This window comes from Rhinocladiella mackenziei, assembly GCF_000835555.1.
Source record: "Rhinocladiella mackenziei CBS 650.93 unplaced genomic scaffold supercont1.6, whole genome shotgun sequence".
Taxonomy (NCBI): domain Eukaryota; kingdom Fungi; phylum Ascomycota; class Eurotiomycetes; order Chaetothyriales; family Herpotrichiellaceae; genus Rhinocladiella; species Rhinocladiella mackenziei.
The window spans coordinates 1,914,689-1,937,772 of NW_013550599.1; the positions used below are offsets into that span (position 1 = coordinate 1,914,689).

Here is a 23,084-nt window from a genome sequence, read left to right on the forward strand (position 1 = left end):
TGTTCAACACATTCTCTTTCGGATCGTGGCCATCTCAGTGAAAGTCATACCATTTACTCTATAAAAAGGCCACAAAACTTGTTATGTCTGGCCAAAGAAATTTGCCAATATTCATCTCGGTTAAGGGGGACCGGCAGTGGTTCTCGTCGAACAAGAAGTGGCCGTGGAATTTGCCGTCTTCTTGACCCAGTAAACCCTCCCCTCATACGGTGCAAGAGAATCTGGCTCCGCGATATCGACATTGGTTATCAGCAACTCAAGGTCGTTGTCCCGAAGATCCTCTGGCTTCATGAAAGATTGTCGCTCACCGCTGAAATTGAGAGTAACTAACGCCTGGAGGTGACAATCATGATCAGCCACATGATTCGATTCGCGCGAAATTTTAAGATACGTGAACACAGCTGGGTTGTTATGGTCAAACTCCCTGAATAGCCCGTGGACAAAGAGCTGGCGGTACTGCTTCCGCCACTGCAGCAAGGTCTTCCAGAACCGAAGAACACTTCGTTCGTCACCGGATTGTCGCTCAACATTGATTTCCGTGTAGCTGTCATGGACACGCATCCATGGCGTGGGACCGGATGTAAACCCGGCATGAGATGAGCTGCTCCACTGCATAGGGGTGCGTGCATGGTCCCTCGCAAGAATAGATAGACCCATTTTGGCTTTGTGCATTTCAATGGGATCGTTTCCAGACTGCTCTTTGATCGAGTTGTAGAAATTCCGGGATTCGATGTCCTTGTACTCGTCCACCCCCCAGGTTGGAGGGATGTTTATCATACCTATTTCCTGTCCTTGATAGATAAAGAGAGTGCCAGTCAGAGTGATAAACAAAAGGGCGAGGAGTTTCGCCGAGGTCGCGCGATGTTCGGGCGCGTCAGAAGCGAATCGAGACACAGATCGTGCGGAATCGTGATTTTCGCCAAAGACCGTGGTCCACGTGTCCGTGCCGTCAATAAAGTATTGCCACTTGGACAATGCCCGTTTGAAGTCGGTCAAGGTGAACGGCTCAAACATGTATTTTTTCACCGTTCCCATGCCCAAATAGATCATGTCGAAATGGAAGACCATGTTGAGCTCGCGCTCGTGGGCACTGACGTACCGCACGATGTCGTGGCGGTCAGGAGTACATGGCAGCTCCCCGACGGTCATGATCTCGCCGTAGGCTGACAAAACCTTCTCGTTAATTTCTTTGAGGTAGTCGTGGATCTTCGGACCGTTGCAGAAGAGATTGTAGGCGTATTGCCACCGGGATGTTGGGTCGGAGACGGGGGCGTCGAAGAACGTGGGGGGCTTGCTAAATTTGTTGACGGTGTCTATACGAAAACCATCCACGCCTTTCTCGAGCCAGAAAGTGATCGCCGAGTCAAAGATGGCCCTTCGGGTCTCCTCATTTTCCCAATTCAGATCTGGTTGGTCCGGGGTGAAGTAGTGCAAGTAATATTCTTGGGACAATTCGTCCCATTCCCAAACGCTCCCACCAAATGCACTTCGCCAGTTGTTCGGAGGATGTGGATGTCCTTCAGCATCATATACGGGAGAGCGCCATATATACCAATCCCTTTTGGGGTTTTCTTTCGATTCCCGGGACTCTTTGAACCAGGCATGTTCCCGAGAGGTGTGGTTGATCACCAAATCGAGAATGAGGCGCATTCCTCGACTATGGCAGCTAGCAATGAGGTCTTCCATATCTGCCATCGTGCCGAAAGGCTCGTACACCGCCTCATAATCTGAGATATCGTAGCCCATATCCACTTGAGGGCTTCGATAAATGGGCGATAGCCATATCGTGTCAATCCCAAGGTCTTTAAGATAATCCAGGGCTGAAATAACCCCGGGGAGGTCTCCAATACCGTCCCCATTTGAGTCTTTGAAGCTGGTCGGCCATATTTGGTACACAGTGGCATCTTTCCACCAGGGGACGGACTCAGCCATGATCATGGCTCTTGGGGTGTTCTACCCCAATTGCAGCAAGCTCACTCAATTGTTGGCTAGAAGGGCGGCTGGCGCACCAGCTCTTCTAGCCGACTTATGTACGAATTGATTGTTTCGAACCACATTCTAATCTGTTCGGTGGTGTCTGGTTTCTTCCTCCTTTTTGGGATCTATCCAGACTAGGATAGAGTTCCCTCTTGGGGTCCGATTGGTTCAATGTCGGCCCGATGAGTGGCAGGTTGCGACTCTTACAAAGGAACGGAGTCTATATTTCCACCTTGAAGCAAGCGGAGGCAGCCCCACTTCACACCAATTACCATAGCTTAGCCCCTCACGAACCATCGGGTTTTGGCCACATTCTATCCAGCCTTTCTCCGTCTCTCTTATCGTTTCTTTGCTCTTTCCATTCCTCTTTCCTTTGCCTGAAGTGCTCCTTTGCATGGATTTAGTTAGACGCCTAGCCTCGTCTCTTTCCGAAATAAGCTAAGCACATCTATTATCGGCCACTCCATCGGCATCATTGCTATCCATGACAGAAGAAATCAGTGTTCGCGTGTGCAAGTCATGTACAGCCTGCAGCATTCGGAAGGTGAAATGTAGGTAGAACACGCCTGAGAGCTAAATCATCGCCTACTATTTTTGCAGGTAATAGCCAACGACCCTGTCAGCAGTGCGCACACCTTGGCATAAATTGCACGTATCGCCCTCAGCGTCCAAGAGGATGCAAAAGCGCACGTACTTCGAGGCGTGGATTCATTATCTCATCGCTCAGGGCTCCGCCACCCAGCGTCAACTCGAAACCTCGCGCAATCAAACCGGCTCCGGAGTCCGATCATGAAAGAGCAGGACGCTTCCCTTCAGTGGACGAAAGCCTCCTGTTGAGCCTCCTTCCGGACTATTGTGCCCTCGTTTTCCCGGCCAGCCCGATCGTGGATGAGAATGGAGTACGAGAGTCCATTTCCCGACTGAGGAACAATAGAGATGATGCCGCCTTTGCCTATGCTTACGCCGCCGTCACCGTCTGTTTGACACCTCCGAAGGAATATCTCGACGCCTCCCCTCTCATTGCGGACCTTGTTTCGCGAGCTCTTGAAGCGCGATCTCCGATCATCCATCACCGAGATTTGAGTATTCGGCGAATCATGACCAGTGCGTTTGTCCGTATTTGTTTCGGCTTCCTGCAGGAGGTTGAAATGGAGTTCGTCTACCTCCGGGAAGCCATTACGATGCTCGAATTACTCCACCTTCAACATTCCAGCGAAGGAAGCCAGATGGACTTCAGGGACAGGGTCACACTCGAACGACTCCATTGGGTTCTTTTCATTCACGAACGCAACTTTGTGATTGCTCATGAGGTTCAACCTCTTCTGACCGTCCCTCCGCCATCCCCGGAAAACGCTTCCGACCTTCCTCGTCATGTTCGAGAAGGCTTTGATCGTCTCATTGCGCTCTACAGCCTGCTTGACGAGGATTTCTTTCGGAATTGGCGCGAGAAAGACGAAAGCCCTCTTTTGACATTAGAATGGATTGAGGGCAAGCAGACAGAGCTGAATCAGCAGCTTGAAAAACTGCAGGTCGCCCAGTCCATCCTTTCCGAAATTCAGCGGGCCGATCTCATCGTCACGGGTCAATGGATCCGTACCCTCGTCTGGCAGATGGCCATGTCAAAGCATCTCCTCAGCTCTGTTGCCGCACAGGACTACATGTTACTTCTGTTTCCGGTCCAACGTTCAGCATATCTACGACGCGTGCTGGAGAAGATATCTCGTCAGTCATTAGAACAACAGGGCCGTAGCATATTCCAGAAATTGTTTGAACTGATCAACACCGCAGCTGACGTAGTGAGCCTCGCCGGGCAATTTGGGAATGATGAAGATATGATCAACTGGAGGGACGACTGCGTCTATCTGATCCACTATCTCCAGGACTTCCGAGGTCTTGATCCCATGCTGGAGAAAATTCTCCGCGAAAAGTTACAAGCACTAGAGTCATTACAATTGACCGACTTACATGCAGGCTCCCCTGTCACCAGAGACCATGGATCAGTGATGCCCTGGTAACCTTTTTCACAAAATTCATTGGCAGACAAGATGGGCGAACGGACACAGCTGGAGAGATCAATATTGGCCAACGGGTCGATATATGGGGCGGCAATTCTTGTGGAGGCCTGCCAGTATCTTCCGGTATCCCTGTACAGCTTGACGTCCGCTATTGCCGTTTTCCAACAAGGGGCGCAGGCGGAATTGCCGGCAACAATGGCGGCCAGAAGATGATCAAAGTGCGTTAAAGCATCCAAATTCGCCGTTTGCCAGTTATAGTCCCTCACCATCCACCCACAAGGGCCTTCAATCTTGTTGTTCAGAGTGACAGCAACGTCTATTCCATGGTCTGCGAACATGGTCTGCGAACGTGGTCATGCAACCCGTATGATCTAAATCTGGGTCAACGTGGTAAATCCCGGAGGGCGTTGACCCCCAAAGATTGCATGACTGAACGTATCGAGCCTGCATTGAGCACTTCGCGCGAACACATCAGTCGTCCAGTTATATGCATCCCCACTAACGTGTGCCATCCCTGCTCTTAGATGCCGGTAACAGCTCCTCAAACGGAGGTGGAAATGCCCAACAGGCAGTTTGTATACCTTTGATGAGGAATAGGTGGCCATATCGGTCCAACAGTTCTGAGCCGGATGCGGAGATTGCCTCCACAAATTCGAGACAACGGTGATCAATAGCAAACTCGCAAACCCCACTAAATCATTCTGCCACATCTTTGCGGCCGGAGAAAAGATTTCAAAAGTACCTGGTATTGTAAGAAGGGCCGGGTTAGCTAATGAAGAATTTTTAAAGATGTTCTCACTCGGCCGCCGTCCTCGCATCGCACTCATCTAACTGATGACTGTACCACTAAAGCAGGAGCCCGTCATTTAATTAGGCGAGGTTACTTGTAGAAAGGTCTCCCTCATATGAAGATTATGCACCAAAAGTTGTGAACGAGCTAATACGAATGACAATGAATCTCCTCAGCTCACGAAACCCGACTTATCCTCCCTTTTGGGCGGATAATTCCCCAGAGAACAAGTGCAAGAGCTTGAGAGTCGTCCTAAGCATTCTCGAACCAGATGACAAGCTATTGAAAGCTCACACAGTGGTGGACAGAGTGCGGATTTCATCGCTATTATCCATGAGTTTGTCCAGTCGCACAAAGGGTTTCTGGGGCAAAACCTTTGCAAGTGGTGGCTCTGGGTCGCTCTCAGCGAGAGATGAGAATAATCACAGCAGATATGGATAGGATGATAAAGGGGCCAAACGACATTACCATTCCGAGGCCATCGTTCATCAACCGGGATCTTTTCATGCTTTTTGTAGTCTTGAATCGATTTCTCAACGCTTCATTGGCTCCTCCAAACTGGAGCGGATTCATAGCAACCCCCGAGAAGGCGCCCATCTTGTCTCCAAAAAGATGTCCGAACAGCTTTGCGACCTTTTCAAAGACGAACTCATCCTGAGAGATTTGGAGTCGGTAATCTCGGTCATCCGTCTTAGGCCACTAGACTCCGGAGTGACATCTTTCTTCAGACCCAAAGATTCCACAGTCAGTAGCTTTTGCAGCTTCAGTGGGGTATCTTTCAAGAATGTGTGATATGGAAAGGACCTGTATCGGTGTCTCGGATCCTGAGGTTGTGTGGTTCTGCAGATGCAGGCCGGACATTGGGGCAACAGTATGGACGAGTCGACATTAAGGAGGGAGTTTGGACCAGATCCCGTGAGGATGGAGCACGCATTGCTGCAAATGGAGTGGGCCGGCTCTTGTGGAAAGACGGCATAAGATCAGGGTCACCAGTATTTCGGGCCTTCCAGTGGCCATTTCACACATGCATGTCCGTTCGTCTGTCTGGCGTGGCCCATCAGGGGGTATGTAAGGCCAAGGGAGGAAGCGTTGAGAGTGTTTTGTGGGCGATGCAATCAAGTTGCCCAGATTGACGCTCGAATGGGTTTTTGGGGTTTAGGGGTGTGATTTCTCCTTTTGCAGTGCAAATCTCTCGCAGAGAATCCGAATCAGGGTGATATTCAACCAACGAAGAGGAAGAGAGATGCATAAGCGTTGAATGGCATTATGACAGCGGCGCTTTCCGAGCCCATTATGTGGGGGAGAAAGACGCAAGCAAGATGCAGGAGAAAATAAATTATGTGCGATGGGTGTTTCTGATGCGAGATGCAGGGACTCAATTCGGGTACTCTCGCGCTATATCCCAATCCAGCATAGTTTCGAAGTATATATTGGACTATATACAGTAATGGATTAGTCTACATGGGCAATGTTTACCTGATTTCGACGGGGAAGGGGGGCCACCCTAAGATTTGAATCCACCATCAGGAGGCTTCTGTCGCCGTGCAACCTGCATCCAACACCAACACCAACACCAACATTAATATCAGCACCAACCGACAACGATAACCCCATTAAATTCCCCACAAACATTTCTCTCCATGGCTCTCTCCATCTTGTCGCTCTATACTTCTACCATGATCGTAATCGACACGGCTGCTCGTCGACACCATGCCTGAGCCACTGTCTACCCTGTCGCCTGCCAAGCAGAACTCCAGATCCTCTCCTATCAAGCTCGACTTCTTCCAGAAACCAGACTCGACCTTGATGACCGATCCTCTCAAGTCACCTCCTGCGATGTCCGCCGTTGCTGTCGTCCAAACCACTGCCATTGATACGACCAACATTCACCGATCGATCATGGATCACCCTATTTCTCCTCCTGTTCCCTCTAGCCCACCATCTAGCCCCCGAAAGGCATTCTCGCCCATCAAATACCGCCTACACGATGAATCAAGATTTGACAACTCGCCTCCAGGGTCCCTTGCCGAACCGACCGTACGATTTACGGAAGGTCTGACAAGGGCAATGGATAACATGCAAAAGGAGGTGCACACCGACAGTTTGGACGAATCCGTCGTCCACCATACGCCACATGATGGGATCAGTGCCTCACCAGATCGCGCGAGGAGAAGCAATTCTCTGTCCCAAGACGACCTAGACGACATGACTCTGACCCTTAGTCTTGATGACAAGACCTCGCACGATGAGACAGTGGGTGACTTGAGCACAATCTCGGCCATCCCTACCGACATGACCAGATTTGCCAATTCGCACCATTCGCCGTCCAAACCACACCGAGAACCCTGGTCACCCTCCAAACAGTTGCGCGGCTCCATCATTACCAGCACTCCCGGAACTGCTCAGCGGCCACTGCGGCTGTTGTCTACGTCCAGACGAAGTACATCATCCAACGAAGATGATGAAGCCACTCCTCGAGGACCACGCCATTCCAACGACTCACCCACGGATCTCTTGAATTTTACGGGACAAACAAATATTCTCATTCCTCCGCCGAACTCAGCCCCTCGAACCATGCGACGAAGCCCATCGGGAAGGGGAGGGTTTCCCATTAAAGTCAATCCGAGCCCGGCGCACCGCTCCCAAGCTTCGGTAGACCGTGAAAGAGCAAGTGGACGGTCCCCTCAAAAGCAACACCAAGCGGCTTTGGGGGACCGAAATGTCCCTGCGACTCCTGCTGGTCAGCGACACAGTCTGTCGGGGGCATCAACGGGACTGGGCGTGGATTTGCTCGACATTGATCTGGAACCCATGGCCACTCCACGATCCATTCCCACCATCACACCCCGAGAATTGGAGACCTTGAGATCGGAACTGCAGTCACGCATTTCCGGGCTTGAAGCCACTTTATCGGGCAAGGAGGCCGAGGTCATGGCATTGAAACGCGCGATCACCGATGCCGAGGTGCGGGTGGGCAAGACCAGCGAAGAACTCCGAACGGAACGGGCTTCTCGTGCCGAGCTCGAACAGGCCAAGAGTGACCTGGAGCGACGAAGCCGAGAAATGGAGGAGGTCCTTCGCGAGATCAAACAAAATGTTTTTCTCGAGGAGCGAGAGAAGGAAAAGCTTCGACGACAGACGGAAGAAGCGGATCGAAAGGTGGAGGAACAGGAAGTCCGCATCCTCGAACTTCAGGCCTCTCTCGATACGCTGCGATCGGAACGGGTCCGATCGACTCCGAGTCCGGACAAAACCAATGGACCGGCCACCCCGGGGGTGAGTGCTGATATTGATTTCGCGGTCAAGGATGCGACGGAGAAGGTGGCCCGTGAATTGCACGCCCTGTACAAGAGCAAACATGAAAGAAAAGTGTCCGACCTCAAGGTCAGCTATGAAAAGCGATGGATCAAGCAAGTGGAACAGCTTCGAGCCGAACTCAAGGCATCTCAAGATGAGGTGATTCGGCTGCAAACGGAAAAGGAAGCCACCATGAGCGGAGTCATCCCTGGACAGAGTGAGGCCCTTTCCAAGATGGAAGGACAGATCGAAGAATTGAGGCGGTGGAACGAAGAGACGGTGGCCGAGAAGAAAATGATTGAAGCAGAGGCAGCCGGACTTCGAAGTCAAGTTGACTCGCTTACCGCCGACACTGAATCCCTGCGAAAAGAAGTGGAACAAGAACGAGTCGAGAAGGGCGACCTGGTGGCCCAGGTGGATCTTTTCTTAGCAATGAGCGCCCAACAAGACGAACAACGGGCAACCCAGCCCCAACATCAACCGGTGAGCCCCCCTAGGAGTGAAGATGGGAACGGAAGGCCCAACTCGGCATCTGCCATCGCGAGTCCGAACAAATTCAGGAATAGCATGAATGGAGGGAAAGAGGGTGGAGGGACCACAGGAATCTCCGCTCGGCCACGACCAATGAGCATGCTACAGAAACCGACCGCCGGCAAATATTCAGGAATTCCAGCCCCTGGGTCTGGGTTGAAAGCGCCTTCTGCCAAAGCTCCCGGTTATAGTGGAAGGAGTTGCGGGATTATGGAAGGAATTGCACGCATGGGTGCTGGGGGCAGATGATTGGGCCGAGAGATTTCCACGAGGCTGCAGGTGTTGATCGGAGATAATATTGGACATGACTCGCATGACGGACTGACGGACCCCTGGGGACGAAAATTTTGACGAAAGGGAAAAGGCACTGGTGAAGGCGCTTGTGTTTCCAATGTCGATAGGCGAGAGGGGAGGGGTGTGAGTCTGACACACAGCGAGGTACAGAGAGGAAGAGAGAAGCTAGAGGTTAGTTCGGTAGAGAGCGAGGAACATGACGGTAGCACCTTTATTCAAGACCGGGACACAAACCCTAAGTTATTTTCTCCCAGATACGTTTTCTTCATTTCATTTTCTGGGTAATGGTGCGGTAAAAGTAAGTGGCCGAGTTCGGAGGCGAACCTGCGGCACGATTCCTGCTGGCGAAACTTGAAATGAACACCCGGAGTCTGTCAACTTCCCTTCAACCCCTTCACACACCAACCAAACCTATCCAAATGCTTCAAAAAGCTTGACCCAGTCTTCTTTTGGATGTAGCTAGCAATTCATGACATGTCTGACCAGCTTTAAACCTGACCTCCGTGGGATCCGAGGCCGTGTTCTTCTTTCTCGCTTACCAGGTCATCACCATCGACTTGACACAGCGGTCGACCATTTTGGTTCATGCCTGTCTCTGACCAACACTATTACGATGAGACAGGCTTCCCCTGGTTAGATCCCGCGGCCGATCTGTCGTCATCGGAGTTCCCATCTGACCGCTGACTGTATCAGGCACCGTCCAAGCGCGAAGCATCTTAGGGTAGGGTTTACCGAAGAATGACACACAGGTAGGGTTACGATCTACTAGGGAAGAAACGGTATATATGCCTCAATTCACTCTGTTCCCCCCTTCTCCTTCAGGAGCCATTCCAATTAGTTCCATCTAGGACATTCGTTCATTTGAACCACGCTCTTTTCTTCTCATTTCCCCTTTCAATTCCCAATCGTTCCTGGAGAACTGATACCGGCCTGGGCCAATTCTGTATACTACAACCTTTTCTTTTCTTTTTGTTTCGTCAAACGAATAGCACGCTCCCGACAAGACTTGAAGCATCACCGGTTATCCACGAATCAGATCGACCATGAAACTAGTCCTTTCCCTCTCCTTCCTTGCGGCCGGCTTGGACCTCGCCTCCGCTCGACCAGCAAACCTTCATATCAGTCGAAACCATGGCCGAGACATGGTTTCTTCCGCCGGATCACACAAGCAAATCCGTTCCGGACCTGTGTGGAATACTCAACTTGGCCGTCGTGAAGTGCCGCAAGAACATTCGCATGAGAAATTCCTTACTCTCGTCGATCAATTCCTCCAGATGGACAACCCAGATGGTATTGTCAGTTCAGTCTTCGGTCTCTTGGGCAACGCCGCTGCCGCCGCTGGCCAGGGCCAAATCTCCAACACGGATTGTCTGCAACAAGCCACCGCCGATCGAGCCTTCACCAACGCTAAAGCTGCTGGCTCCGTCGAGGGAATGACAGGAGCCTTGATCTACCGGGCTCTAGAGAGAAATACCGGTGCCGTGGGCCAGGCATCGGTCCCTTGCACGGCCATTCAAGCCGTGAATCATGAGATTGCTGCCATTTCTCAACATCAGGATCCTGCTTCAGACAATGCGGCCGCCGTGAACAAAGCTATTGTCCTCGAGCTTGCGGTACAGATCTCCAACATCGGAGGCAATCCGCTGGATGCTCTACAATCCGGCACATTTGCTCCAGGATCGATTGGTGACCCCACCGCCCAGGGCAATAGCTGTGACGATCCAAATGACCCGGAGGGATGCATTTTCACCCAGAATCTCCTTATCGAGGACGCCACCGAGGATGAAATCAACGCTGCTGTTGCTGCCTCGGGCTCAGCTGGCGCAGCCGCAGAATGCACTCCTCCCCCTCCTCCCCCCCCGGACTGCAGTGATGCGGTGTCATCTGCCCTGGCGTCTGTCTCTGCCCCGACCACGGCCGCCGTCGAGGCTTCTACGACTACCACGGCTGCTGTCGAGACCTCGACGACTGCCAGCGCCGGTTCCTCGACCTTGGATTTCGGATCATGCTCGGATCCGACCATTATCTTTGCGGACGGACTGGATGGTCGAGATGAGCCAGCCTTCGAGCCTCATAGCCTCTCGGATTTCCCGCATGGCTCCGCACTGGGTATCAAGGTCATCACTGACTTCATCTGTAAGTTTCCCTCTGATCAATCTGTCTTCCATCCTGATTTTCCGCGTCAGTGCTGATAATGGAATTCTAGGCCAACAGCTCAACGACAAGTGCAAGGCGCCACCAGTTACCATCGATGCCTGCAACTCCGGCGCCACAGCCGCACAAGGCGCCACTGGTCAGGCCGCTGCTGATGCGTTCAATACTGCCCTGGGATTTTAGGATCTCCCCGATATCGCCATGGGTGGCCTTGAGAGGTCTTGGGAAACTGTTCAGATGATATCCTAGACGGGACGAGAGAAAGGATGATGACTGTTTTTATACTTCTCTGTACATAGATCATTTCAACGACCCCATTTTATGCACCTTTTTGCATCTCTCCGGGCTGACACAGGACACACGAGAGGGAGGACGAACCATCGATATAGGTCCCTCAGTCATAACGTTCCATCGTCTTCTTTCGCAGAATTATTAAACATTAAACAAGACTTGCTTTCCTCTCTTGTCTCGGCTCATCCGCCAATTTCAGGACCCTCTGAACCATTGCCTCACTGTACCCCAAATAATTCGCGGGATCACACAACTTGGCGCACTGCTCCCGGCTCATCTTCTTCCGGATCTCCTCATTCTCACACAGCAGCTCCAGTAACGGCCTCTCCTCTTGCTGCGACCTTCGACACAAATCATAAACCACATCGTGCGCATACTGTCTTCCAATTGCCGGACCTAATCCCATCATCACCGCCTCCGAGACCACCGCACCTTGGCTGATGGCGAGATTCCTCTTCATCGCGTCCTCATGGACTTCGAGTCCGGCAATCAAATCAGCCGTATGTTTCAGCGTCGCGTGCGTCAGCGTCGAAATTTGCGGGAGCACAATCCACTCAATCTCCCACGGTCCGGTGCTTCTTTCATGGTCCTCGACCATCGCCTCAAAGAGACTCGCACTTAGTTGCCTCACCGTACTGCTCATGGCCGTAATATACGCGCAGGAAATCGGATTCCGTTTCTGCGGCATCGTACTGCTCGAGCCGCGATGAGGGACGTACGGCTCCGATACTTCGCCGACTTCCGTCTGCGTCATGAGTTTTACGTCGAGGGCGAATTTGGCACACGTCCCGCTCAACATGGCGCAAAGGGACCCAAACTCCGCAATCCGGTCGCGTTCCGTGTGCCAGGCTATTTCCGGAACCTTTAAATTCAAATCCTTGGCCAGTTCCCTCTGACACTCCAGCCCTAGCAGAGGGTGGTCTTCGCTCGGAGGCATCGTCGCCAACGTGCCCGCCGCGCCCGAGAATTCCAGCACCGTCAGCCGCGTCTCGACGTCTTTCAGTCTCTCTCGATGCCGGAGGAACGTCGCGAGTAGTCGGGCCAATTTAAACCCGAACGAAATCGGCACGGCCTGCTGCAAATTCGACCGTGCCGCCATCGGTGTGGCCTTGTGCTTCTCCGCCCGCGTGCGTAGTGATTGAATGATGGTCTCGAGTGTCTTCTCGAACAGACTGAGCGTATCCCACAATTGAATCACCGTTGCGGTATCCGTGACGTCCTGTGTGGTAGCGCCCCAGTGCGCCCACTCGCCGAGGCCCGGCTCGATGGCATTGACGTGCTGAACGAGCTGCTTGACGACCCCGAGGACCGGGTAGCCTATTAGTTCGGTCTGTCGTCGCAGGTCATCGAAGTCGATGTTGCGGATGTCCAGGCAGAACTTGATGATTTCGTCGGCGGCTTTTTGCGGGATGATGCCCAACCGTGTTTGGGCTTTGGCTAGCGCGCCTTCAAAGGCCAGATAGCATTGGGTACGTGTCTTATCCGACCAAATGGCGGCGGATTCACGAGTTGACAAGATGTTGCCGAAAATCAGCGAGTCTTGCACGGATGTCATAATAAGGCCAGGTTGGAAATCGTCTACGAACAGGGAGGAAGAGAGGATGCTCGCGTGAGATTTGCTTTTGACTTTGTCGGAGTAGAGGCTGATTGAAATGACGAGTATGTTGCTTGTACATCCGTCATTTGAATATCGGGCCAATGGCTGCCAGTCGACCTGCATCCAACCTCGGAAGCTCTTCTGGGGTGCGTATCCGTCGATGTCAAAAATTACAAAACTCACTCGGGGTCGGCATATGTCCACTTCCCTCCCATTGGCATCGGAGATAAACAATCCAACGACCTTCCACCATTCAGCTTTCTTGAATGTCACCGATTACTTCTCTCATCTCAAATAAATCGCTCTTGAATGAGGCGTCCTACCATTCCTGACCCTCCGATATCACGACTCTCGAAACCTCACTCTTTGAGGCCGATCTCCTACTCCTACAAAGCCTGTCGCTCCCCGTTGTCAACTACAAACCTCATCAGCTCCATCTCCTCAGCCTCAGCCTCACCCTTTGTTCATCTTCCATACCCTTTCCCAATCAACATGTCTACATCCACGCGCTCCTCCAAACGCCAGAAAGCAGGCGACCACGAAAAGGAGTACCGCCTCCTCTACTGGGCCGGCCTCCCCGGACGCGGTGAACACATCCGCCTCGCTTTCGAAGCCACGGGGACCCCCTACGTTGACGTCTCCAACAGCACGTCTGCAGGCGTCGATCCCGTCCTCGCTCAAATCAGCGACAAATACTACGGCGATGAACATAACCCACCCGCCTTTGCCCCGCCCCTGCTCCAACACGGCCCCGACATTACCATCGCCCAAACGCCCAATATCCTGATGTACCTGGGCCCGCGCCTCGGTCTAGTGCCTAACACTGACGATGATCCCCTGGGTATATACCATGTCAATTCCCTCACGTTGACGGCGCTCGATGGCCTCTCCAATGAGCCGCACGACGTGCACCACCCGATTGCCTCAGGGAAATATTACGAAGAACAAAAGGCCGAAGCTCTCAAAAAAGCCGAAGACTATCGGACGGTCCGCCTGCCTAAATTTCTGGGGTATTTTGAACGAGTGTTGAGGGGGAAAGCGAGCGGTGGCGAGTGGTTATACGGTGGGAAATTGACGTATGCGGATCTCGTACTGTTTCAGACGCTGGATGGCGTGATGCATGCGTTTCCGAAATGTATGGGGCGGATTCGGGAGGAGGGAAAATACGAGAAGGTGTTTGCGTTGTATGAGAGAGTCAAGGGACTAGAGAGGATCCAGAAGTATCTGGGCAGCAAGAGGCGATTGAAGTATGGCATGGGCATTTATCGACATTACCCCGAGTTGGATGAGGCTTGAGAATGATGATTGAGATATGAGTGGGAGGACAGCTCCTGTATGCCCCGGGTGCCAGGCAAAGGGGGGGAAATTTGCTTTAACTCACGTTTACCACGATGTGAAATAACTCGAGACTCGAAAACTAAAAGGCCGCAGCGGATTCGGCCATAGGATATATGCTGTGAACCTACGTAGGCACGAAGCCGTTTCCGCTGATGTGCCCATTAAATGCAAAGCTATGGATGCACCTCCAGGTCCATATCTCGGTACGACCTTGGCATGTATGTTCAAATAACAAAACCGCGCATATTGATGTTCTCTGGTGTGCCGTGAAATTTGTTCATCACATCCACCCAACCCAACCAGTGCAGACATCTCAAATCACCCCTCTTTTTCTGCTTGTTTGTGTGCCAGTGCTACTCAGAACACCTTATAATTATCCAAGCATCATAATCCCCCGGCCATTAGCCAACCAAACTGACCGTCCTCGACATCCGCTTACTGCGAAAGTGTCGCTTTACGCTAGCCAAATCAGGTCAGGTGAGGTGATATCACCACCTCTCAGCTGCACCGGAGCAGCTCAGTCAAGTATATTTCGCAAAAGCGAACTGCTCAGGTGCCCAAAACAAGATTTATGCTCTTTTGTCTCTCACCCAACCAGTTATTGTCATCGACATGGACTACATGGATGTTATCAGATGGATTGGGCTGGAAGCGTTAGAGTGTCCTTGAAACTTTCAGCGGCAGATATCCCGAAAACTATTCAACCACGGCTACAATTTCTTGGGGAAGGAAAATAAACGTTAATCCAGAAAGTATCTCGATGAATTCGCAGGGAGGCCTGCTCAGAATGAAGAAAGGGATCCATTGCAGGAAGAAGATTGGTGGGACGGATTGAGAATTGACTGAAGAGCTGAGATAAACGGCCTGTAGCCTCCTGGTCAATCGGCAGCAACAGCTCCTCTTTTCCGACATCATTTCGTATCCAGGGTCAGCTTAATGCTTCTTCGGGAACCACGTATTTCTAGGTGGGACGGATTCTTCGGCCGCAAAAGGCTGGAATGGTTCCATGGTCTAGAGGCCCTCCCCCCCCTCTTCTCCCATTGGTTAAGATATTCCTGGTTTACCACCTGGGGATACCCGTCTCAGCCTAGTGTCTATGTTCCTAAGTGCGAAGTAGGTCAGCTCCGCTACACTGATATATCTCACCAGCTAACAAATGGCCAAAAGAGAGCAATATACATATCATAACTTCATGGAATTTGCGATCCGAATCTGTCCGGTCAGAGAGGGATATTTCTCAGATATGTATGACCAGATGGTTCGATCTATTTGTTAGCTTCTCTTCGAGCCATTCGCTAAAGGTAGCCTCCGAGCTACAACCCGACTGGCGAAATATGGGGCATCTACAGCGGCGGCTTTGTCGTTGCGCAGGGCTCCCCATCATCAAGTTCCTCATCCGAAACCTCCTCATCGACCAGCTTCTCAGCGTCCACGATGACGACACAACTCTCGGCTTCGTCGACAACATCCTCTGCTCCAGCTACTGCATCGGCGTCGAGCAGTCCACTCGAACAGGGAACATCTGCGGGTTTGAGTGAGGGAGCCAAAGCGGGGATTGGAGTGGGTGCGTCCGTGGGAGCAATTCTCCTTGTAATCGTGACGGTCATCCTCACCCGCTGGAGTCTGTCTCGGCCGAAGAACAGAGAGGAGCCCAGGTATGATGCTGCCGCATGGCCCCCACTGCAGGAAATGACGTCCAACTATCAAGAAGAATTGCACAGCGACTCCCGGAAGAACGGGGCAATACATGCTAGTCGTGCCTCGGAGTTGCCTGGAGAGTAATTGTCCATTTTGGTATATGACGAGGTCAACGACTTGATACTTTGGGAGTGTGTCTCTCTTGGATTGTCTATCAGTGGCATGTTTCCAGACCGGTATTTCACGCGTGGAATTTGGCAGGACTTTACCAGAAACGGGTTAAAGATCCAGCCTGAAAGGTGGTCGAGAGAGACAGGCTTGATCAGTCGAATTTAGGAAGAGGATAGCCTGCTATTAAAACTGCTTCCATCTCGAGGAATTCCAATGGTCAGTTAGACAGACCTGACATCCCAATTTCTGTCAAATCTCCAAATTTGTGAACCAGGAAACCGAGTCCGCCTGCCGCCTGCTGCACGACGGGACATGAATTCAATTTCTAGTCTAGGTGAGGTTGAGATTGGCTTTGGCTGTGGAGACTTTGGGTGGGGGAAAGGGGCAGAAACACGGAGTGGAGTTCAGCGCGGGGCAGCTATCTTTCCATCCTCAGATATGTAGTTGATTGCCTATAGTCCCCGAATCGCGGCTAAGAAACATTCTGATAGACAGAAAATTGATTTTGAATTTCTCTGAAAGAGCAATGGGGGCCGGCACGAGTTGCGTCGCGTGAGAGTGCGCCACGCCTTATGCCAAGACTAGCCAACACACTCCCAAAGTCGAGTGTGGGGTGGCGCAACGCCAAGACGCTAACAACCCTCTACATTTTTCGGATAACCTTCCTGAGTTTTGCACGTAGCCCATTTTAAACCTTATTTTGGTAGCATGACGACATCGAGGTGTGGGTCTCTGCCGTGGAACCCTAAGCCTACGCTAGACTACATTCGCTTACGGAGCATATATCGGTAAAGCGGCCACCACCAGCAGATAATTCTAAGTTAGCTCACACATCCTCTTCCCGCCGCTACGACAACTTCCGACAGTGACCACGTGACTCCGCAAATGGCTTGCTCTAATTGGTTAGAAAATTTCTGCAGTCCTTGATGCGACCTCGATAATTCCATGACAATGAGGCCTCTGGCGCCGGCAAGAGTCTCTATCGAATGGTCCAGACTCACAATGAGGTGATGGACATGGCGGCCCTCAGAGCACTCAATATGATCCATTTGACAACAATAAGCCTTCTGAGGAGATTGAAGAGTTTCATGTCAAACTTCTTGTGCAACTTGAATTGAAAGAGTGCTCTGTTCTCTATCTACTTGTCGAGCTGCTGAGGGCCTCTTTATAGACATGCGAATGCCTCGTCGTCGCGCAGAGTAACCGTCAGTAACGTCGTCGTCTATGGAAACCTCCCACCAGTGTTTCAATGGTGGAGCCTATACATTTATAGCCCCCTGTTCAACATTTCATTACCGAGTCGCACATGGAAACCCCGGGTCTGATCTTCGGGAATGTATTGGGAGACCGACCACTCACACCGACTCGCGTACAGCAGCGACCTTACTAAACACCAATTGAGCCTAGTTGTGCGAGCGTTATCCGCATGATGGAAAGGTACCTGAAAAACCCCCCATTTTCCTAGTGGTTTGAGGTGCATTTCCATCCACTTGGCCTCCCTTGCATAGTTGGCGCTTTTGGCGCTCTTTGAACGACGTCGTTAAACCCTTTGACAGAGCCTTTCGCACTCGCATTTACAAGCTTTTTGGCACTCGATTTGGGCGTTGTTGCGTGTCAGGGTGTCTCTGTTGTCTATGAAGCCTTTCTATCGTCGGTGTAGAGCACCCTCTTGCCTTCTGACCTCGGCGTTGCCTCTGTTGCTCCGCCACCCTCCTGCCGTCTCTTGATCTCGCTGTCGACCCCTTTCAGGGCCCCGTGAGCCTCCTGCGAGTCCTGAATGAATCCCTGCTCTTTTGCCTGGTTGTATCTCGTGGTGCGAGTGCGCACCCTCTTGCTTCTACCTCCTGCTAGGGCTGGAAGTGCTGAGACGCCGGAATCTCGATTGGCAAGACCACGAATGTTCAGGGATCTTTGAGCGTAGTGAATACATTTGAATTGCGAGACTGGAACTTTTGCACTTCCCCCTGTCGAACAAGGGAGTTATCATACATAGGCTCCACCACTGAAACACTGGTAAAAAGTTTCCACAGACAACGGTATTCCTGATAGTTGCTCTGCGCAACAACGAGACATTCACACGTCTCTAAAGGAGACGTCAGGAACGCAACAGGTAGATAGAAAACGGAGCATTCAATACATCTCAAGTTGCACTCTAGTTTAACATACATCCCAAGGTGAACGCATCACTATGGTGGAATGGACAGGAGTGGTTTCATTTACCCCCCCTCCCCCCTCCCCGATTCGAGATATTTCAGTTTTGACTGTGACCATCTTACATGCACAATCTTTTTGGCTCGTTAGGCCCTGTACTGCTCCCTCGGCCTAGCTGCCGGAGCCCGTGAATGGAATGCTTCCGCAAATTCGAGAACTGCATTCAGAACTTCTCGATTGATTCCACCATTGCTTGCGTTACCTTACCCGTTCCGAGGTCTTTCTTCGAGTATAGTCACGATGCTATTGAACGCATCACCTACCTTGGTCCGCAGCTGTTGTCTTGCTTTGCGTCGCCTCGGGTAATCCACAACTACAGTCTCGATGGCTCCAAACATGCGGCGGTTATTATTCGTGAAAGTTTCGCGCCGGGTATTTAATCTTCCTGCGTGAACTTAGAAGGCGAAAGAGAGCGACGTGGTAAGGTCAACTGCCGATTAATCTCCTTCCAGTTATCTGGCTTCGCGGGGACTTATCCACCTGGGTACTTATACCCATGAGGGTAGATGCCACTATCAATATTCGTCTCTCCATTTGTCTGGGACAAAGGGAGTGGGAGGTTTGATGCGTGCTCATTCCCCTTCCTTCATCATTATCATTGGGAAACCCATCAGCTCGTCCCTCGATCTATGCCTACCAATTGCTGAGTGGCAACGACTGACCCTGTGCTCTTGGCTGGCCAAATTCTGAAGGCAAGGGCTATCCAATCCAATGCCATAGTCTCTTTTTCGAGGATAGAGATCTCCATAGCTCTCGACGGATCCATCTACTGGTCATGCATGACGTTGTTATCAGGTCGACCAATCAACCTCTATCAAGGTCAATGCTTTCTCATCTTTTCCACTTAGCCGTGCTCGCGTGAAGCCGCCCCTTGGTCCAGTCATCGAAAGAGTAATCGCTATTCAGTGCACTGCCTGCATGATTCTGTTTCACTTGACCATTTTCCAGTCCACCTAAGTTAGGTCTCCACCGGCCAGAAACACCTAATCCCACCAGTTGTGAGTGTTTAGGGTCGAGAATCCAATCAATGTATTCCAGCTAGCATCTAGATCTAGGTACAAGACGTAGCACCAAGAGAGTCAAGAAAGCAAGAAGGGGGCTTGTCTAGGTGGTCCACGGACTAGATCCGCTATGATAACCCGTCTGGGTGGTCCACAGACTGGATCCGATCCATGGACCACCTCGATATCGACTTCTATCGAGCAGCGCCCCCCCCCTCTCTTCTCCTCGGGGGCACATGGTCCTCGGGTTGGATCCGATGGCGGTGTGGCAAAGGGGTGTGATTTCCTGGGCTACAGATGCAGTATCACGTGCCAAAAAGGTGCTGGCATGACTCGAATTCGTCGAGCCAAGCCACTGTAGCCACTTATATCGTTTGATAATTGAAGCCCCAATTATCACAGGGGAAAGTCTGTTGTATGAACTTACTAAAACTATCTGATGGGGGTGGCCGCTTTATATATGTTCCGTAAACGAATGTAGTTTAGCGTGAGCTAGAATCCTTGGCAGAAATCCACAAGCCAACATCCTCACGTGACATTGCCAAACCATATGCTAACGTGATTGGCCAAACACACAGGTCTTGGCGTCTCCACACAACGCCAAGCCACAACCTGGTGATTCCAAAATTAAAAAATCAAAGTTTAATATTTTATTCCACAAGAAAACTGCCTCAAAATTGACGCCAAATCGTGGTTGACCTATCAAGGACGAAACCGAGTGTGCACACTATGTTTCAGTCGTAACCGATAGAATTGAGGGACCTTACTAGTGGTCGATCATAAGTAAGGCAAGAGGGTTGTCCGGCCTAGCTCCATTGAGCTCAGGTGCCCTAGATGGGTAAACGTAATGCTCCAGCCAGTGATTGTTGATGTCGAACTGAGTGATACCTGGAGAGGTCACTGATTCAAACTCTCCTTTAGTTGAACTTGTTGACTGAAAACTTTCGCTGGTTGTAGCGCCCCATCTATGAGTTCGTCAGAGATGGACTATAGGAGGGGGCCTTTCTTTTTGGTACTTCCCCACTAAGTCCTATATCGCCAATATAACGATATAGATAGAGGATCACGCGAGCCACAATCTATTCACAGATCTTGAAGACATTGGATCTGCGAAATGGGGGCTAAATAGAATGATTGTGATATATGCGTTTTTCAGCTTAATTGGGTAAATGCTTGCAAGCGCTGATTGGACAGAATTTTTATCCAAATATCCAAATTATCCAAAAAAAAAAAAAAAAAAAAAACAGCATCAATGATTTGATTTGATTTGGATTTATCTGGATATGATTTATCTATTTGCAAACCTGTTCCGAACAGCTACCGCGTCGGCTTTGTCTCGTGGCGGGATCAAATATCACACCTTCAGGGTCATCCAGAAAGCACCTGGATTCACAGAAGTGGGAAGAGGACGCAGAATAGGTGTGGTAAGTGGAAAATCGTAGGATCAAGCGCAGCGACAAAGATGAGAGGCTGCTTAATTGAAATGAGACTCTTCAAATCAGTTTGTCGAACAGCTGGTGCCTAGTACCAAGAACCCCTATTCCCTGGCCTATCTAGAGGGGCTTCCCCCTTTCCATAGCTACAATCTGCACACGAGTTTTCACCCTTCCATCCGCCACCTCTCATAGTCTGACACAGTTTCGACGATTTAAAGCTGTGGTGACTAATTTTGCTGCATAAATAGCGAGAGGAAATGTATTTCAAGAGTGTAATGATCCAGCTCAATGCTGCATATCAGTCTCTACCACTCCTTGATCTTGGTCAATTTGACTTTTAGACCGTCTCTAGGCTTTGTGGTAACCACTCCCGCTGGAATTACTTTCTCGTTCGGATCGGCCAATGTCCATTCATAGGACCCCACAAAAGCAGCTACCAACGCTCTCAGCTCAGACCGGGCAAAGTTCTGTCCAATGCAGCTACGTGGACCATGAAGAAACGTCAAAAATGCGTAGTTGGTTGGTGCTCCGCCTGTCTGGTTAGGTTTTCCAGTGGCAGGGTCGATCCATCTTTCCGGCTTGAATTCGTGAGCATCGGGACCCCATATTGCTGGATCCTTGTTGACAGCCCAGGGTGCCAAGAAAATTCTGGTACCCGCGGTAATGTATTGTCCGAGCAGAGTCGTGTTGTATTTGCTTGCACGCACTGATATTGGAACCGTAGGGAACACCCGAAGAGTCTCGCTGCAAATGCCGTTGAGAAGTGGTAGGGACTCGAGAGTCGCAGCTAGATCATTGTCTTCCGAGTTGATGGCAGAAGACAAGCCGGCAGGTAACGCAGCGTGAATTTCTTTGCGCAAGCGGGATTGGACGTCAAGGTGAAGACTGAGCAGATAAACTAGCCATGTAAAGGCCGAGGAGGTGGTTTCATGGCTGAGGAATACCATTAATATGGCTGCCAGTGGATTGTGCGACCAGATTCTTAAAAAAAGGAAAAGGAAAAGGGGGGGAAGAGAAGCATGCTTACTTACCCGGCAACAATAATTGTTAAAAGTTGGTCCACAAGTTCTTGATCGCTAAAGACTTCTGCCTTTATCAACGTAGCCAGTGTGTCGATTGACTTGTCATCGGAGCCATTGATTCGCTCCCTCTTTTCGCGCACAAATTGCTCGCAGAGGATTCGTAACTCCTGTGTCGTTCTTTTGAGGCGTCTAGAAGCAGAGACGCAAATCAGATCAGCCAGTGGCTGCCCTACAAGTATATGCATCGTCGCCAGAGCGCGCATGTCTGTGGAAGGGGAAGTAAGTTCTTCGTAGAGTCTGACGATTTTGTCGTCTGATTTCTGTAGCGTGTCGAAATCTCGACCTAAACCCGCAACTCCTATGATATCCAGCGTGGCTTTGGGTATCCAATATTCGATGTCTGTCATCCCAACAGGCCTTTCGTCGGGGTTTGCGAGCGGAGATTGCGATCCAAAGACTTCGCTATCGATAGCCTTTACCATTTTCACCGACTTCTCCCAAAACAGAGGATAGAGGCATTTGATCTGTCTGAAGGCAAAACTTGGCAAGATGTGTCTCCTTTGTTGTTTATGGTGAACGCTTTCGGCGACAACGAGTCCATCACCAATCGAGCGACGCAGAAAGTCCCTGTCCGTCTCAGGTTTCGGAAACTCGTAGGGCCTAGTGACCAAAACTTCGGCCAGACCCTTTGAGTTGGTCAGTAGTACCTGGTCAGTGTTGAAGAGACCCTTGAGACGAATGAGGCCGTCGTTTGGAATCTCCTTGATGAAATTGAGGTAGTCTTCACCCCGCGGGGATTTGAATTGAGAAGTGCTGTGACCGAGAATTGGGTGAGCGCCCTGAATGAAAATTAATGGCGACTTTAGTCTGGCCTGAACACGTCCTTCAAAAAACAACCTTACGTACCTTGGGGCACGGAAGGTGTCGAAGAGGGCTGACGAAATTGGGGTATACAGCTAGAATATAAACCATCCAGGCCAATATATTGAATATCGCCATGTAGATAAAAGCCGTGGTGAAATCCAGACTGAAATGGGATGGAGGGTTTACGCAAACTAGCACCATGCCCTGCGCCGCGGCAGACAACACTAGCAGCACTGGCCTAGAAATGTCGAAAGCCATCTCAAGATGTATCACTCCCTCTTGTCAAAAACGAGCCGTCGGTGAAGGTGCTGAGGAAGATCATGTAAATATCGCTGAGAGAAGAAGCCATTTATCGGTGCTTCGCATATTGTTTTGGATCAAGCGTATGGTGCCTCCGCCACAAAACCCAGTCGGCGCCCTAGGCTTTGGGTGAAAGAAGGGGGGTGAATCATTCACC

General features: G+C 50.9%; 8 protein-coding genes across 8 annotated transcripts; 5 read left to right on the top strand and 3 right to left on the bottom strand.

Moving 5' to 3' along the window:
• Positions 1-120: 120 nt before the first annotated feature.
• Positions 121-1,938, bottom strand: Z518_08482 (uncharacterized protein; the record flags this gene model as incomplete). Its single annotated transcript, XM_013414223.1, has 1 exon — positions 121-1,938. One exon carries the CDS (start codon positions 1,936-1,938, stop codon positions 121-123), a length of 1,818 nt encoding a protein of 605 aa, XP_013269677.1.
• Positions 1,939-2,653: 715 nt separating this feature from the next.
• Positions 2,654-3,992, top strand: Z518_08483 (uncharacterized protein; the record flags this gene model as incomplete). Its single annotated transcript, XM_013414224.1, has 2 exons — positions 2,654-2,679; positions 2,705-3,992. The coding sequence occupies 2 exons, from the start codon at positions 2,654-2,656 to the stop codon at positions 3,990-3,992; spliced, it is 1,314 nt and encodes a 437-aa protein (XP_013269678.1).
• A 2,500-nt stretch (positions 3,993-6,492) lies between these two features.
• On the top strand, positions 6,493-8,859 carry Z518_08484 (uncharacterized protein; the record flags this gene model as incomplete). The annotated part of the gene is made up of 1 exon (XM_013414225.1): positions 6,493-8,859. One exon carries the CDS (start codon positions 6,493-6,495, stop codon positions 8,857-8,859), a length of 2,367 nt encoding a protein of 788 aa, XP_013269679.1.
• A 1,088-nt stretch (positions 8,860-9,947) lies between these two features.
• Positions 9,948-11,241, top strand: Z518_08485 (uncharacterized protein; the record flags this gene model as incomplete). The annotated part of the gene is made up of 2 exons (XM_013414226.1): positions 9,948-11,040; positions 11,111-11,241. The coding sequence occupies 2 exons, from the start codon at positions 9,948-9,950 to the stop codon at positions 11,239-11,241; spliced, it is 1,224 nt and encodes a 407-aa protein (XP_013269680.1).
• Positions 11,242-11,497: 256 nt separating this feature from the next.
• On the bottom strand, positions 11,498-12,904 carry Z518_08486 (3-carboxy-cis,cis-muconate cycloisomerase; the record flags this gene model as incomplete). The annotated part of the gene is made up of 1 exon (XM_013414227.1): positions 11,498-12,904. The coding sequence occupies one exon, from the start codon at positions 12,902-12,904 to the stop codon at positions 11,498-11,500; it is 1,407 nt and encodes a 468-aa protein (XP_013269681.1).
• Positions 12,905-13,438: 534 nt separating this feature from the next.
• Positions 13,439-14,242, top strand: Z518_08487 (uncharacterized protein; the record flags this gene model as incomplete). Its single annotated transcript, XM_013414228.1, has 1 exon — positions 13,439-14,242. The coding sequence occupies one exon, from the start codon at positions 13,439-13,441 to the stop codon at positions 14,240-14,242; it is 804 nt and encodes a 267-aa protein (XP_013269682.1).
• Positions 14,243-15,718: 1,476 nt separating this feature from the next.
• Positions 15,719-16,066, top strand: Z518_08488 (uncharacterized protein; the record flags this gene model as incomplete). Its single annotated transcript, XM_013414229.1, has 1 exon — positions 15,719-16,066. The coding sequence occupies one exon, from the start codon at positions 15,719-15,721 to the stop codon at positions 16,064-16,066; it is 348 nt and encodes a 115-aa protein (XP_013269683.1).
• A 4,980-nt stretch (positions 16,067-21,046) lies between these two features.
• Z518_08489 (uncharacterized protein) lies at positions 21,047-22,885 on the bottom strand (the record flags this gene model as incomplete). Its single annotated transcript, XM_013414230.1, has 3 exons — positions 21,047-21,674; positions 21,773-22,602; positions 22,670-22,885. The coding sequence occupies 3 exons, from the start codon at positions 22,883-22,885 to the stop codon at positions 21,047-21,049; spliced, it is 1,674 nt and encodes a 557-aa protein (XP_013269684.1).
• Positions 22,886-23,084: the final 199 nt, after the last annotated feature.